At 40.6% G+C, this 16,846-nt stretch overlaps 1 protein-coding gene across 3 annotated transcripts in view; it reads right to left on the minus strand.

The window, feature by feature from the left end:
• Positions 1–16,846, minus strand: part of LOC126330069 (E3 SUMO-protein ligase RanBP2-like) — a 257,136-nt gene that overhangs the window by 207,905 nt on the left and 32,385 nt on the right. For all 3 annotated transcript variants that reach the window (XM_049996317.1, XM_049996325.1, XM_049996329.1), the window contains exons 3-4: positions 4,407–4,580; positions 3,615–3,784 (exon numbers count right to left, since the gene is read on the minus strand). In XM_049996317.1, the coding sequence (XP_049852274.1) occupies positions 3,615–3,784; positions 4,407–4,580 (344 nt within the window). The remainder of the gene's footprint in view (positions 1–3,614; positions 3,785–4,406; positions 4,581–16,846) is intronic.

A 16,846-nucleotide genomic window follows, 5' to 3' on the forward strand; every position in this document is an offset into this window, starting at 1 on the left:
GTAGTGGCGCCCAGCCACACTTCCGTAACAAGAAGCGGGAGAAGGTACTCCTCACACGCGACTCAACTGTGCATACACAAGAGCCCGCCCGCAACTGCTCAAACAAATCTAATTTAAACAGTTGTCACATCACGCTCATCGGAGGCAATTTGTTGTTATAAAGCATGGCATAGTGTTCCCAAAGGCTTTGACACACTTTACTGTTGGCAGATGCTTGTATGAGCACTGTTTTGTTTCTGTATACGGCACATTTCCTTTGTAACTTAAGTTTTATTTTCTTTTTTTTCTGCCGTTCATGTTTTGTTGCTGCAGTATTATTCTGCAGCAGCGAGATACAATAATATCCTTTGTTACAATATTGGTTCTTACCAGTCAAAATTACAAAAATTTAACTGAAAACTGAAACAATGAAAAATTCCCGGACTTCTGAACAATCCCAGGGTTTTTCCCAGTTTTCTCCCAGATTAAAAAATTCCCAGGTTTTTCCCGGATCTCCCGGGTCATATACACGCTGATAATTCAGTCTGGCTGCAGCAGCCAGAGACAGTGGTCATGGGTGTGAGTTACACTTATGTGAACTTGTGTGCTTTTTACTTCGGAAGGCCTTTTGGCAAAAAGCTAAAGCATATAATAGGTTTTTTATTATTGTACCTGTCTGTGATTTTACGTTTCTTCTATGTTTACTTAAACTGTGACTTGCACTATTTAATACTGTATTGGGAAGTAATACTAACAGAGGTTAAGTGGATTAAATGGGGTATTGTAAACAATGAAAAGTTCTGTTCGTAATCTAATTCTGCAGTTGTATTCAGAACAACAGTTATTAAGTATTGCACTGTAATTATTCTGCTTCATTCTGAAGTCAGATCGAAATCAGGAGAAGCATTCCATGTTCAGGACAGATTCCATCCATAACTTGATAACAATATGAATTTCAACAATATTGTTTAATTTGTTGGTCATTTTAATGGAAACCAAATTTCTAAAATACCTTAAAACACAACTTACAGTAATGTTTGAATTATTTACTGTGTAGTTTACAACATATGAGGTATGTTCAAAAAATTCCTGAACTTTGTACACAATATTTTTCTGTGCTTACCTTTTACTTATTGTGCATGGTCTCCTTTGAAATAATCTCCTCCACAATTGATAAACTGCTTCCAATGCAGTTTCCACTGCCGGAAGGAGTCTTGGTACGTCTCTCTCTGAATCGTGCTAAGTGTCACCTGCGTATTTGATCTTGTCTATCGTTGCAAATTTTCATCCTTTCAATGGTTTTCAACTTCAGAAATAAAAGTCTGCAGTTCCAGATCTGGAAGATGAGGCAGCACAGTGATTTGGTTTCCTGTGCCATAGTCACGCACCAATGGGATAAATGTGCAGGTGAATCATCGCATTATCGTGATGAGCATGGCTTTCGCATTTGACCTGACTTGATGAGCTTTTTGGCCATGGAGAACCTTTCCTGACCCACTGTGAAGACTGAACCTTGCTCTCAGCGTCTTCATCACTGACCCACATCTCATCACCAGTTACGATTCTCTTAAGGAACGTCTAATTCTCATTTGGGCGATCCAAAAGCTCTTCACAGATTGCAAGAGGAAGATCTTTCTGGTGTTGACTCATGAGCCGTGGGGCGAACTTTGCATCCACACGATGCATTTCAAGATGCTGTGTCAGGAATTCATGACATGATCAAACTGAAAGGTTACGTTCTTTTGCAATCGCTCTGACAGTCAGTCTTCAGTTAACATTACTGACAGAGCGTCAGTAGAGATTGAAGGGTGTCCTGAATGAGGGTCACCTCTACTTCTGTCCTGCCATTTTTAAACCGTGTTAACCATTTGTAACATGGAGTACAGCTTAAGCACTCATCACTGTAGACTTCCTGCACCATCTGGTCTCTCTGTATTGGTTTTCTTGAGTTGCACGCAAAATTTAATGCTGACACATTCCTCCTCTAACTGTGCCATCTTTCCCAAACTGTGCAACACAATGTTCTCCTTAATACAGCACTGAACAATGCCTAACAGACTTACAGATATGAAACTTCCAACAGTTACACATTAAACACAGGTGTGTGCACAGATGACCACTGGATTTCCCTCTAAACACACATTGGCACAAAATTACAAATGTTCCGGAATTTTTTGAACAGACCATGTATTTATGTCAACTGAGTTATTTGTAAAAAATGTCATGCTGCTGCACAAAGTATGTAATAGGTATATTAACAACAACAATGGCCTCTAATGTTTCGAAAGTAATGCAATGCCATATATGCTTTTGCTCTTTCCAACTGGTGATGCATTATGTATACAGGTGCGAACATTAATTTATGACTTATTTATTAGTCATTTTCTCAATGGGCTTTGTTTAAATATATTTGAAACTGTTCTAATTATGAAATAAAATCAATTTTGGTAAGGCTTTACAGTGAGGTGAAAAGTCGTACAGTACCTCACAGTATCACACCACACCTCCTTTTGCCAGGCACAGTGCAGAAACTTTATGTGGCACGCACACACCATCAAAAGTTCCCTGCAGAAAGACTAGGCCGTGCTGTCTCTATAGCAGTCCATAATTGTGAACGTGTTGCCAATGTACAATTTTGAGCATGCACTAACCTCTCAATTATGTCTCATAAATATTTGTGTGATTCATGTTGGCCAATCAGGGGGGGCCAAATCATTTGCCTGAATTGTCCAGAATGTTCTTGAATTGTAAACAATCCTGACCTGCTGACATGGCTCATTCTCAGCCATAAAAATTCTGTCTTAGTTAAGGAACATGAAGTCCACGAAGGGCTTCAAATGGTCTCTGCAAATGGTTTACAAGTAGCCAAACATAACCATTTCCATTCAATGATCAGTTCAGTTGGACCAGAGGACTTCGTCGATTCCATGTATACACAACAAACATTATGGAGCCACCACCAGCTCGCAAAGTATCTTTTTCTTAACTTAGGTCTACGGCTTCATGTGGTCTGTGCCACATTGATGCTACCATCAGCTATTACCAACTGAAATCAGGACCTGTCTGATTGTCAGTGGTCAGGTAATGCCTGAAATTTTTCGTATCCTCCACACAACGTCGACACTGTAGATGTCGAAACATTGAATTCCCCACAATTTCTGAAACTGAACAACCCACGCATCTAGGTCCAACTACCATTCAGCATTCAAAGTCTGTTAATTACTAATGTGCAGCCATAATTACTTCAGTAACTTCTTAACATTAATCACCAAGTACAAGTGAGAGCTCCAACAACCAACAATCCACTATCCTTTTATAACTTGTGTAGTAGGATATATTACATCATCTGTACATGTGCATATCACCATCCCATGGCTCATCACCTCTATGTGTATCTATGATGTTCAATTCCAGAATTTAGAATCTGACAAGAACTTATCTTAAGAAAAGCAACACTGATACACAAATATTGAAAAAAAGTGTAGGTAGCAGACTTTCATAATCTTATTATAAGCAAACACATTATCACTACTCGAGATAATTATATTTATCATGGAGTTTGCTTCAAAGTAGGTTTTATATATCACTACAACTCACCCTAACATTTAAATTAGGAAAATAAAATACTCTCTCACCTTCAAAACAACACTGATGCATTCATACCATTCCAAGTTCTCTCTAAACAATGATCTTCGCTCAACTTCAACAATATGATCATAAGCATCCTTAAGTCTGTCTGCTTCTCGATACAGCTTGATAAGACGGATTCTCAGAGAAACATCTGATGGTCTTGCTGACATTTCCGCTGCAAATAATTATAGTGAGATGTTATGAAGAAAAAAATTGCTGCTCAGATTGTGCAGACAAAACTGCTGTCATAAGATACCAAAAAACAAATGTGAATCACATATCCTTTGCCACTGTCAATGTTTACTAGCTTCTCTACCTGTCAGGAAAAATTAATATATTTATTCAAAGTGAAAGTATAAGGTGACCACGAAGAACACCTACTAGATAATGAAACAGAAATAAGAGACTTTAAAAATACCACTGAAACTAGTATTGGCTAATCAAAACCTTTGCATCACGGCAATGAGGGGAATATCGAAAGTTTTTAAGTCGAGTGTTTAAGCAAGGTGTTGCACCAAACCTGGGAGACAGATGTGTTACAAGGAATAAATAGAAAGTAATAATGGGTGCTTGCACTATGTGCCACTGGAGATCCAGTACTGGAAGTCTTTCATTCTCTTTGTAACCTCCATGTGTTCTTATTCTGTTCCATGCATTTGTCCCAATTAATCAAACTGAAGGCTTAACCATATTTTTTAACTGTATTTCTCTGAACCACATCATCGTTATTCCATTCCTCCTAACTGGTAAAAGGGCTCTCGGTATCTGTAGCACATTAAAGATCATTTGAAACTTACATGATATCAGTGCTTCTAACTCGTGAAGACTCTCCTCTCCTTTTGTAGACAGAAGTCGTTCCTTCAGCCTAAATACAGAAGGATGATGAGGATATAGCTGTGAAGCACGTTCACACCAGTATCGGACACGGCCCAAGTCAATGGACAGATCACTCTCTCCCAGAAGATCACAAACTACACAGACAACATTAATTTCAACAAAACTTAAGTCAATCAAATATAGGTACATACAAAAACTAAAAGCTGAAAAGAACTGTCATTTTAATCATTTAAGCATCTGAAGTAAAATCAGACTACAATTAATATTCTCACAGTAAGAGTTTTGGTTGGGTAGAGTAACTCTAAACACTGTATCAAGTTGATTGTTGCAAATTGTGACATCTATGACAAGTGCTTAAAAATTAATACTGACACTGTTTTGGAGATACAAATTAGAAATAGCTTATTTTGCTAACAATTGTCTGTTGGGATAACAATACACAATCACAGTTAATTTCTATCTGTAAATCTACAGGCACTTTTTAAGTAAACTGCACACAAGGCAGCAATAGTAATGTGTCTGATCTGGATCAGAAGAAACAAAAGATTTATGATTGGCCTGCTCAGAGGAAGTAGAATCATCTCTCTCACATTGTAGTGATAACATTTAGAGGCCAGCAGTTACTCATAACTTATCAGTGTCTTGATGCCGGATACCATCAACATGGCTAATTATAGCAGTTATTTTTCTCTATCACTGGTATGATGACTTGCCTAATTGGTAAATTTGCTTAGAAGGTTCCAGACAAAGCTTTTCGGTTACTGTTACAATTGAGCATACTGGTGCATCCTCTAAGCAGAAATGGAAACTGTGCATCAAAGATCAATCAAATCTGGGTAACGATAAAAAGTATTACGCAGAACAAATTGTAAAAAAATGACTCAACGACAGAGTTTTGTATAAAGAGTGACGACGACAGTGTGACATCACCAGCCGTTTGTGCCCACCGGGGCAATATTCAACAAAATGAACTCTTTCATTGTCGACAGAGGCTTATGAACAATGTCTTTAGGGCATACTGCAGCCTGGTTTAGCATTCTTTCTGCTATAGTCTTGGTGAAGCTAGTGATTACCCGTTTTTACAGACTTGAGTTCACACTTTTTTGTATGCAAACTTTAATTACATTTGTAGAAATGTCCCCAAAGATAAAACTGTGAGAGGATGACCATTAAGAGAATGAGAATGACCTTAGAAACGAAACGTACAATCACTGAAAAACATGCACGTGATGCGACTGTTGCTGATTTAGCATGCACATACATTTGGTCTACATCAACTAATGGTCTAAATCAACTATTTGCACTATCCTCAAGAACAAGGACAAGATTAAGGAGATAGATGCTTCAACGGAAATGACAAGAGTATCCAAACAACGGTTTTGTAGTCTGGACGATGCCAAATGATTGCTCCTTATATGGATTAATGAGAAACAATTGAAAGGCGACATCATTAATAAGAAAATCATTTGTGAAAAGGTGAGAATGATTTTCTCCGGCCTCATTGAGACAACTCTAGGATCATCTGTGGCTGAAGAAGCGTTTAAAGGAAGTCATGGGTGGTTCAAGGAGTTTAAGAAAAGAACTGGCAGCCACAGCATTGTGAGGTACGGCGAAGCAGCCAGCTCCGATACAAATGCAGCAGAGAACTTCATCAGTAACTTCAAGATGCTCTGCCATAAGAGGTTTTTAATTGTGATGAGACAGGTCTATACTGGAAAAATATACTGAAGTTTAACTTTATAACAGCAGAGGAGAATGTACTGTCCGGTCACAAGCCAATGAAGACCATCTCACACTGCTATTCTGTGCCAATACAAGCTGCAATTTGAAAATTAAACCGATGCTTTTTATCATTGAAGAGAAGTCCAGAGGAGAACTGGGCAATTGTCCTCTGCTTTCCTCTATAAAAAGCATTTGAAAACTCAGTTAAGCATTTCAGCACCCTCAGATGCAGTTCCTGTCTTATTTTCTAGGGACTGGACACTAACTTTGGAGTTACGAATACCCTTTACATATGACCAGAATTTCTTGGGTTTGTGAAATATCATTTGACAATAACTGCTATGGTAGTCACTGAAATCTTGTGTTGCTCTCTTGACAGCCAAACACATTTAATTCAGAATCTCTAACTATAACCCTAAGCTTTGTTTTAAACCTATTAAGCAGTAATCTCTGTATCTTTATAAGTTTATTTACAGTGACACTATACTATTGGGGTTCATTCCAATTATTAACTGTTCTACTGGATACATACCTATCCAGTGCACGTTCAACTATTGTTTTAGACTTGAGCCAGAGCTCCTCTACATGCTCCTGCCTTGTGCTGGAAATTCAAGTTCCTATTGAGATACAACACTACTGGTCTTTTGTCTAGTTTACTGAACATATATATCTTTTTGCTTGTTTTTGTTGTCCTTTATACTTCAATAATCATTGTTGCACAATCACATCATGGTCACTGGCACCAATTTTAATGAGGACATCCTCAAAGAGGTCAGGTCTATCTGTTGCCATTAGATACAACATACTTTGATCATGAATGGGGTCCCTAACTATCTGTTCTACGCAGTTTTCAGAGAAGGCATTTAGTAATGTTTCAGTGTGTTTTATAATGCCCAACATAAAAAAGCTGAGATTTGTTCAATTAATTGATGGATGATTTAAGTCTCCACCGATGAAGTTTTCGGATACATCAAAAGATTAGTCTAGTGGGCAATAGAAAGATTCAATCATCATTTATGGCCAACCCCGATAATGAGTCTTGCCCAAACAATCTCAAATGCAGCTTCAATTTCTACCTCAACAGATTGGAGTTTGTCTACTGCACAAATACACCACCACCTTTTTCCATTTGCCTACTGTTTCGATATACACTTAAATTTTCCCAAACATCTTACTTATCAATTTCAGGTTTCAACCAGCTTTTTGTACCTGGTATTATGTGAGCTACATTCCTTTTCATGAGCACTTCAAACTCTTGGCACTTTTGTTGCAAATGCTTTTGTAGTTTACCCTTAGAAACTTAATACTCTCGCCTGTGGGAGCCATTTCTTTCGCTCTTACACTGATACTTGCATGTTTCCTACAGCTCTCATTATCTGGATTGGCCAGAGACTCAGCTAATTTAAAAACAACCCTTGTATATTTCCCACACACAGTTGGCTAACTGAGTAGCAGCCTCTGATATGTAGTTCACACCTGACCCATTTAGGAGACCCAACAGTTCTCAACCCTAAGGTGCAAGTCCAGGAAGTCTCAGCCTAGCTTGACACAGAAGCTTTAAAGTCTGTAGTCCAATCCTTCCACTTGACTGGAATCAAATGGCCATGATCAGTTCTGGAAACAATGTTGCAAACTGTGAGATTCATTAAACTCGATGCACAAGGCAGGTCTCCTCAACTGGCTCTGTTAGTTGCTGGAATGACCCAAGTATGGCCTCTGAGACCAAATGAGGGACATCATTTCTTCCTGCACCCTAATCTGGAGTTTCTTGTGCCATGGTCCCTAAATGGTTGCTGGAATAGCCTCTTCAACATGTTGGGTAAGGCTGTCAGGCAAACACACTGAGTGCAGCTTGTGTCCTGTCCTGTCCCGTCCCGTCCCTTGCTACCATTTCCCTAAGGGGTGCCATCATTAGCAGTATGTTTGAACTGCCAACGATTAATAGACCTCTACCCTTTCATGTTTCTCTTACTGACACTGGACAAAACAGGCTTCCCTAGAACAGATGAAATGAGCTCAGTTTCAATTTCAGTGAATAACGGAACCTCAAACTTGCTGGTTAGGGAGATCACTATAACACCTTGAGTCCTCCCTGGTCCCTGACACCCTGTGCAGGACGCAGAGCTCTATCATTGACATACCACTCACTGTCAAGTTGAAGAGTAATGACAGATCCTGTACTTTCTGCAGAGAAGACAAGATCCACTGGAGAGTGTAGTACTTGAGGTACCTCTCGTACAGGTATCACAAGTACAGAACTCTTGGGAGCTCTTCCAACACACTGATTCACAGCAACTGCCAATCATTTGACAGTAGTTGAGGCAATTTCCAGTTGCTTATGAGTGTCAACCAACTCATCCCATGCAAACTGCAAGTGAAGTGAAGATGTTTACACTGCCACTGCCAGCTGACTTCTGCTGTGATGAAGGTCAAGCAAGGCGTACGTCATCACAGTAGCACCAACTGCAAGCATGCATTTGTGGAACATACTACTACTACTACTACTACTACTACTACTACTACTACTACTGCTGCTGCTGCTGCTGCTGCTGCTGCTGCAAGAGTAGTTTTTTAAGGAAGTTCAGATAATTTTTGACCTACCCTCATAATTTAAAATGTATTCTGAGTCTCCTGGCTGTGCCAGGTGATTAGTTCTACAAATAAAGCAAGTGACCCTTAGTAATTAATATGCGGTTATTGATTATGAGCCATTTCGCCTCTATCCATAACAGTTTTGCAACTTAGTAACAATTCATAACAATTCAGCAGGCTCCTCCCCCCCCCCCCCCCACCTTCCTTATGGTGTTGGACTTGCACTAAGCCAGCTAAACATCTCAGAAGTGGTCTCCCAGTTATAACTACATTTAATTTGCTATATGGTAAGTAATAATGGCAGGCACCAAAATTATTTGCCCAACTACACTTTAGTGACCAAACCTGAGCATAGCTCAGGATGCAACATTAAGGGAAAAAGGAGGGTGGGCAGGGGGGGGGGGGGGGGGGGGATCACACTGGAGTATACGTCAGGCTACAATTTTTTTGACACATGAGCCATCTGTCAACCGAAAACTGAACTCATTTCATTTGGGAACAATGTGCAGATGCCAACAAAGAATTTCTTATTGTAGCAGCCATACATCTACAGCAGTTGACCATCTGATGGAATAGTCTTTCACAGGCAGCCTGCAAGCAACATTATTTTAACTTCTTTGAGAGGTATTATGACTACCTGGGTTTAGGACAGGTAGCCTCCTCCATATAATCTGGCTGTAGTGTCATACCATTTGCTGCCGAGAAACTAAATGTGCATTTCTATCAATTCTCTATGCAACTGACATATCATGTTTCTCATAATACAAGGGTGTGTTGCAAAGAAATGCTTTTAAATTTTATTATGGGTACAACTTTTAAAATAAAACCATCATTATTAACATTCTACATCTGTATTGTTCATATCTACATATTTAATTCTCAATATTGTCACCCTGGCAACAAACATTTCTCTGAAGGAGTGACCAGTTTGTTTATAGCGTCACTATAGTTGGATTTTGTTGAAGGACCCAAACCTCACCCCTGCTTGCTCCGCTTCGTCACTATTAAAGTGAAGTCCACAGAGTTGTTCTTTATGTTTTGGAAACAGAAGAAAGTCGGATGGTACCAAGCCAGGGCTGTACAGAGGATGAGAAATTATGTCTAATTGTTGCAGATGTCTCAGCACTCTTGTGTGGTCTGACATTGTTATGTTGAAGGAGATGGTGCTCCTCGTGTGGACACAATTTTCTGCAGTTAAAAATTCGATTACAGCACACTGTTTCCCATCCACTGACAGTTATGTTACACACTGCCACATTAGAAGTTAACAATTTGGATCCTTACAACAGCGATTGGTACCAACTTCCTCAACGGTGAAGCAGGAAGTTCTACAAAGTAATATGCATGAAAAGTAATACCTCAACTGATATTGGTAACAGAATTAATAATATGGAGGCCTTACTTTTCAGCATGCCCTCATAGCATCCAGTCCTTGGGCTGCGTCCATAGCAACAGGCAAGGCAGTTTTTAATTACCTGAGTAAATATGTCGGTTACGTTTTTCTTGGTTCCTTTAAATGGACCCAACTACTTCCCACCCTCAGCTTTATTCATCCTGGTGATGATATTGGATATGAGGCACTGAACATCATGGTCATCAGCACCCCCGGCAAAAACTCGGCATGCCAGAGAGAGAGAGAGAGAGAGAGAGAGAGAGAGAGAGAGAGAGAGAGAGAGAGAGAGAGTGTGTGTCCACATGCTGAGTAGTCTATACTGCACTGAAGTCCACCATCCCTCCCTATCACTTTTTGGATATGGCCTAAGATTTCACAAAATTTCACAACCTATGTAACATTGGTGTCAGTATTGGCGAGGATGTTGGCATGTCTCCAGCCAACCCAAGGGCTGTCCCAATATCAATATACAAGACACACACATCCTAAATATGCTGAACAAAGTGACAACACAAACGCCTCAGAGTGATGAAAACATTTTGGCGGAGAAGCAAAACCATGCGTTAAAGTGATATGTGCTATACACAGTCTGATAAGCAGCACTTCTTTCCCTTGGTGCGGTGGGCATGGAGACTGCCCATGCCAGTGTGGTCAATTTGAGCAACTGCAGTTTGTTCTCCACCACCTCTAACCATTCATTTTCCCACTGACGCAATTTGACTATCAGATAGTAAGATGAAAGCATCTAAGGGGATGGCACATCCAACATACAAATATCCTGACATGCTGCTTTATTAGGAGTATCATTTCTCTGTATCTTTAGGAGCAGAGTTACCCAGCAAAAGATCAACTCCTTGCCACAGTATTGAAGCCACTGTTAAGGAGTCATGGACCAGCTGAATCAATTAGTCTACCAGATAGATTTGACGGGCCACTTTTGTGCACTTAGAAAGTCAAAACAGATTATGCCTGTAAATCCACTGCAGTGTCATCATAATGCTATACAAATTCCATATCATAAGTTTTAAGTTGTTTCAGAAGGTGTGCTTTGTCGTTCCATCCCTAGATGTGCATTCATTATATATATCCACATTCTTTAGACAGTCAGTGGCATGTATCCCACATGGCTTGATCACATGGGGCCAGAACAGCTGTTCGAAGTCAGGGTCAACCACTCCACTAAATGTTGGCAACTGAAGCAATGCTGAGATTTTCAGATCGTATGAAACCAGAAGAGGATGATACTGAATTGACAGTGGTGGTTCACCAGCCTCTGCACACTGAACTGGGCTGGTCGAAGAGGCTCCGAAGGATACCCGAGTGCCACTGTGGTGGACAGTGCCTAACATCTTACGGTAAGAAATAGGAGCTAAACCAAAAACCACACCATCATAATCTAGCCATGACCTGACAAATGCCCTATGAAACAGCAGAAGGTGTGACCTGTCAGCTCCCAATGTTTTTCTGCTGAGACATTTCAAAATATTATATGATTTGAAGTCCTGTGCTTACAGGTCTTTCCAGTGTGGGAGCCAGGTTAATTTCAAGTCAAATAGTAGGCTCAAAAAATGCACACTGTCCTTGAAACGTGAAAATGAAATCCCCATTGTGAGATCTAGCTGGTTAAAACTTCAATGAGCATGGTTAAAACTAATGCATGTAGTCTTCTCTGGTGAGAATCTAAAACCAGTTTTATTGGCACCTGATGGTCAGCTGTCATCTTGTGGTTGTAAGATCAGAGGGAGAGTAGAGATTGCAACGTCTTCCTCACAAAGAGCATTGAACAAGCCTCCTGATTGGAGAGGAAATGCCATTCACAGTGATTGCAAACAATGTGACACTGAGTACACAGCCTTGTGGGGAAGGGGTTTGTTCTTCTGAACATAGCAATCAATCAGACATGGGATCATCAACGTGATATCAAAAGGCAACAGTTGTTGTTGAGGGATTAGACAAGAAGTGGTAGACATTCATGAAGTTCCTAGTCATGAAATTGGTGAAGGATGTTGCACCTCCCAAGCAGTGTCTTAAACTTATTTGAGGTCACCACCAACCAAATGGTTTCAGCTTAAGAAGAAATTATAAGTAGCTGTTCCAGTAAAATTCAACTGTCAAGGACAGAATAGTAAAGACTGAAACCACACAGAGTGGCATAGGTGACCTTGGGATTCAAGGAGCCACACAAGGTGGCAGTTGACCATGCATCTGAGTGTCTTCCCAATACAACTGGTAAGGTTCAAATGGTTCAAATGGCTCTGAGCACTATGGGACTCAACTGCTGTGGTCATTAGTCCCCTAGAACTTAGAACTACTTAAACCTAGCTATCCTAAGGACTTCACACACATCCATGCCCGAGGCAGGATTCGAACCTGCGACCGTAGCAGGTAAGGGCTATACACCAGTAACCGTTAGGGTTAGTACAATCCTTGCCTGGTTTCCACAATGGTATTAATATTGCCTCCTTCCCAATCTTGAGGTACTGTCCATCAATTCAAATCTGACAAACATGACAGGAGCTTGCCTTGGGTTTCATAGCATAGAGGATGGTGCATTGCATAATAAATCTGATCAGGTTCTGGAGCAGTGTCTCTGGTTTCAGACAGAGTTCCAAGTTATAAATTCCTTCCAGTAATTCCTCTTCCATTCTTTTAGCAGTTAGATCGTTTGTGCTCTCACTGATCTGAAGGCATGGAGGTTTTCTGTAGCTGAATGGTGTTTGACTTTCCACAAAGCTGGAGGCCTGGCTCCGATTGCCAAACATTAGTCATTCCACCACAGAACAGGCCATCTGAAGTGGTTGCTAGAGTGGAGAATGGAATCTGCGGCAACTTGCAGGGTCCCTCCGGTAGTAGAGTCCACCTCCTTCTGGGTACAATCCTGTTCGAACAGCAATCAATTTGTCCTTTGAACCATTCATCTTTGCAGTCTCCTCTTGACCTCTCACTGAGTCGCCAGATGAATCCATACCAGATAGTAGTAATCTTGACTGCAAATTGGTGGAACTGAGTCCACAATAGCTTGGGAGCAGAAACAAAGGTCAATGGCTGATGATGACCCTGCAGCTGTGGAAAAGTGTGTGATCTAACCAGAGTTAAAAAGGCCGATATTCTCCGAATGGATGAGGCATTTGATATTTCAAACTCTGGAGCAAGTGGCAGCCGAACCCCACAGCACACTTTGTACGTTGAAGTCTGACGAGGAAGAACAGGTGAGAAGTAACCAGGAGAGTTCTGCAAGTGTATCTGCATCCAACAAACCAAGATGTGGAAGATATAAAGAACACACTGCCATTGTAACAGGTGCCAGAACTCCTGGTGTCATTACTTGTATACCTGTGGTATTATGAACAGGAGAGGAATGGCATCTGTCACCACCAAAAATAGCTGCTCCCATTCTTAGCCCCGTCTATTAAGATTATCCTTCCTTTAGGGGTGGTTGTTCCTTAACACTTTGGAGCCTAAAGTTGCACAAACATCTACTGGTCCTAAAGGCCACAGGTACAGCTTTCAATGTTAGAAAAAACTGTGAGAAGACTCTCAGATCTAGTCCTGTTGAATGATTATGATGTCAATCTCTACTTGAGAAACAATACATTCAAGCTACAGTAAATAGCACATAATCAATTCCCTTCACCAAGGTTTAGCAATGTACTGATAAATGCGCAGTACAAGTCAGTATATTTGAGAAGATCACATGTGACAATTTGAAATACCGTTAAATTTTGTTTCAATTTTGCTTCTGCATTGTGCATATTACATGAAGAAATTTTGCCTATTTTATGTGCATGGTGTAAAAAATGTTAGGTTTTACGCAATTGTTACAGATTATCATTATTGTAATTATTTTCTATTATAATAATGGCTTCCTTGTTTTTTCAATTAACAAAATACACATATGTGAACCAGTAAAAAAGTCATGAAAGTAAAACTTGGAACAACAATTTAAAACATAAAACAAATGTAAGTTAAATAAATAATTAGACCAGTAATGAATGTTCACATATTTTAATACAGTATGTTGAAAAATCTTCTACGTACACTGTGTACAGTTTATTTTCCAAAACTTATATTTTGGAAACAAGCTTTATTACACAGGAATGTATGCGACTTGACATACAGAACATTGATTACATATCAACTGTTATACGAAACACTTTTTACATTTCACAGTTTTGCACCTATTCCCTCTAAACCTAAAATGCAAAATTACCTTTCCGAGTGTGTTAAAAGCAAAATTGGACACAAACAAAAAACATTTATTGTACTATTCTGTCACTCTCCCTACCTATCATGTTACATGAAGATCGTTTACTGATACTTAGGAACGTTCTTTGTTAGTAGCCTTCTGATGGTGTGCAATGGTATGCAGCTGGGGTTCCAAGCTTGCCATTGATGGCTTCTGAACAAGTTTAGCTTTAAATGTCTGTGGCTCGCACTCTTCCCCCTTTACAGGTATACTGACAAGTGCATATACTCTTACTAGAATCTGTGGTCCGAGTTTGTGTGGCAGCTCTCTCTTTGTAACTGGCTTCTTAATGGCCAATGCCAAAGAAGTAGCAAACAGCAGATGTTGCACAACTTTGTGAGCTTCTTTAGCTTCACCATATATAGTATGCATCTTTTAACTTTCAACTCCTAAATTCTCCTTTCCTCATTATAAACCCCACACTCACTGCTCCAGTGGGTAATCCCTGGAGAAGTTTGTACATTTCGGAGGAAGTCTACAAGAATCACCTGAGCCGATCCTCCACAACTTTGACATGGAGCCCTCCCATTACATGCCATGGTGGTATGACCAAAACTTTGACATTTTACACGTCGCATTGGGTTTCCGAAGAAACGGTCGGACCATAAAATGGATAGAGCCTGCAATGATTATGTTCAGGGAATTCAAGGCCATTGAACAATAGAATAAACGTAAATTTTTTCCAGTGTGCCACTGACACTCCTCACATAGCTCTGAACTTTCACGACACCCATATTTTTCCCATTCATCACATAACTCCTCAGAGTCCCTCTTCATTATGTTGGAGCACGTAACCAGGCTTTATAGAAGTAAAAGGTGTTACGACCTCTGCCACAACAGGCTAACTATCTAATGCCTTGCATCCCAGAAGTTAAGATACTTTGACAGGCCACTTTCAGCTAGAAGTGTTCAATTACTAAGTCATTTAACACTTGAAGGATCCAGCAAATACTCTCCAACCAACTTTTTTCTTCCCCCCCCCCCTTTTTTTTACGCGCCCAAGTCAAAACCATACAACATGGAGAGAGAGAGATGAGTTAAAAAAAAGATTATATGTCAATCCCACCTGACATAAGGTAGACAGCTAATAACAGGGACATGGAGAAACTGCTACAAAAGACATCAAACAGGAACGGAGATCCAAAAACTGAAAGTTAAATTGCCTTCACCATACTACTTTGAAGGGGAAAAAAAAAATTCGACAGTCCAAGTGTCATTTGCTAAAACGGCCCATAGCTCAGACAGCAAACCCTGGCGTGAACATAAACGATTAAAAAATGGTCATTCCGTTAGGAACTGGTGGACAGTTACAACTTGGGTGCAACATGTACAAAGTGGAGGGGGAGCGCTAGCTATCAAATGAAGATAGCTAAAAAAGGCAGTGGCCAATATGCAGCCTAGTTAAAATGACCTCTCGGCGGGAGAGCCGAGAGGTGGTCATTCAAGCCACTGGGAGAGGTTTAATAATCCGGAGCTTATTCTCATGAAGGGAGGACCAATGGCAATGCCAAAGGGATACCATCTCCCGACAGATGAGCGGCCATGCGTGGCAGACAAATGGCACGTATACCTGCTGAGGATAAAGTAACACTGACAGGACAGTGGTAGTTCAGCACCTTCAGCATACGGACTCAAACTACCTATTGTAAAAGGCACCAGTGGCCAAACACATGCCACAATGGTGGACAATGTTGAGGCAGCGTAAGAGGGACGGACGAGCAGACACACTAACAAAGCACCCATAGTCTAGTTTCGAATAGACAAGGGACCAGTACAAATGGAGGAGGGTGGTTTAATTTACAGGAAGTACTATTGAGGACATGTCTGACACTGAGGGACCGCATACATCAGGTTGCGAGGTAAGACACACAGGAGCACCAAGAGTGTTTCCCATCGACCATGAGCCCCAGGAATTTTGTAGTTTTAATGAATGGAAGAGCAGTAGGCCCAAGATGTAAAGATGGTGGGAGCAACCAACTGTACTGCCAGAATTTCGTACAGATGGTTTTGCCAGTGGAAAAACCAAAACCCATTGTTGATGCTCAAGGAGTAAGTCGATCAAGACATCTCTGTCCAGGAGTAGACTATCAAGACATTGCTGAAAAAGCCGCTAAGTGAGACAAGTCTGTGGAGAGCTGCAATAGATGGCAAAATCATCAACAAATAGGGAGTCGAAGATGCCTGGTGGCAGACAGGCCATTATAGGGCCAAGGGCTATAGCAAAGAGGATGACGCTCAGGACAGAACTCTGAGGTAACCCGGTTTACTGGGTAAAATTGTCTGACAAGGCGGAACCCACATGCACCTAGAAAACACAGCCTTTTAAAAATTCCTTAAGAAAAGAGGGCAAACGACCACAGAAGCCCCATGTGTAACGATTATGAAGGATACCAGTTCTCCAACAGGTGTCACAAGCCTTCTTCAAATCGTAAAACACGGCCACAGTC

The sequence above is a fragment of the Schistocerca gregaria genome, chromosome 2 (assembly GCF_023897955.1).
Source record: "Schistocerca gregaria isolate iqSchGreg1 chromosome 2, iqSchGreg1.2, whole genome shotgun sequence".
In the NCBI taxonomy this organism is placed as follows: Eukaryota; Metazoa; Arthropoda; class Insecta; order Orthoptera; family Acrididae; genus Schistocerca; species Schistocerca gregaria.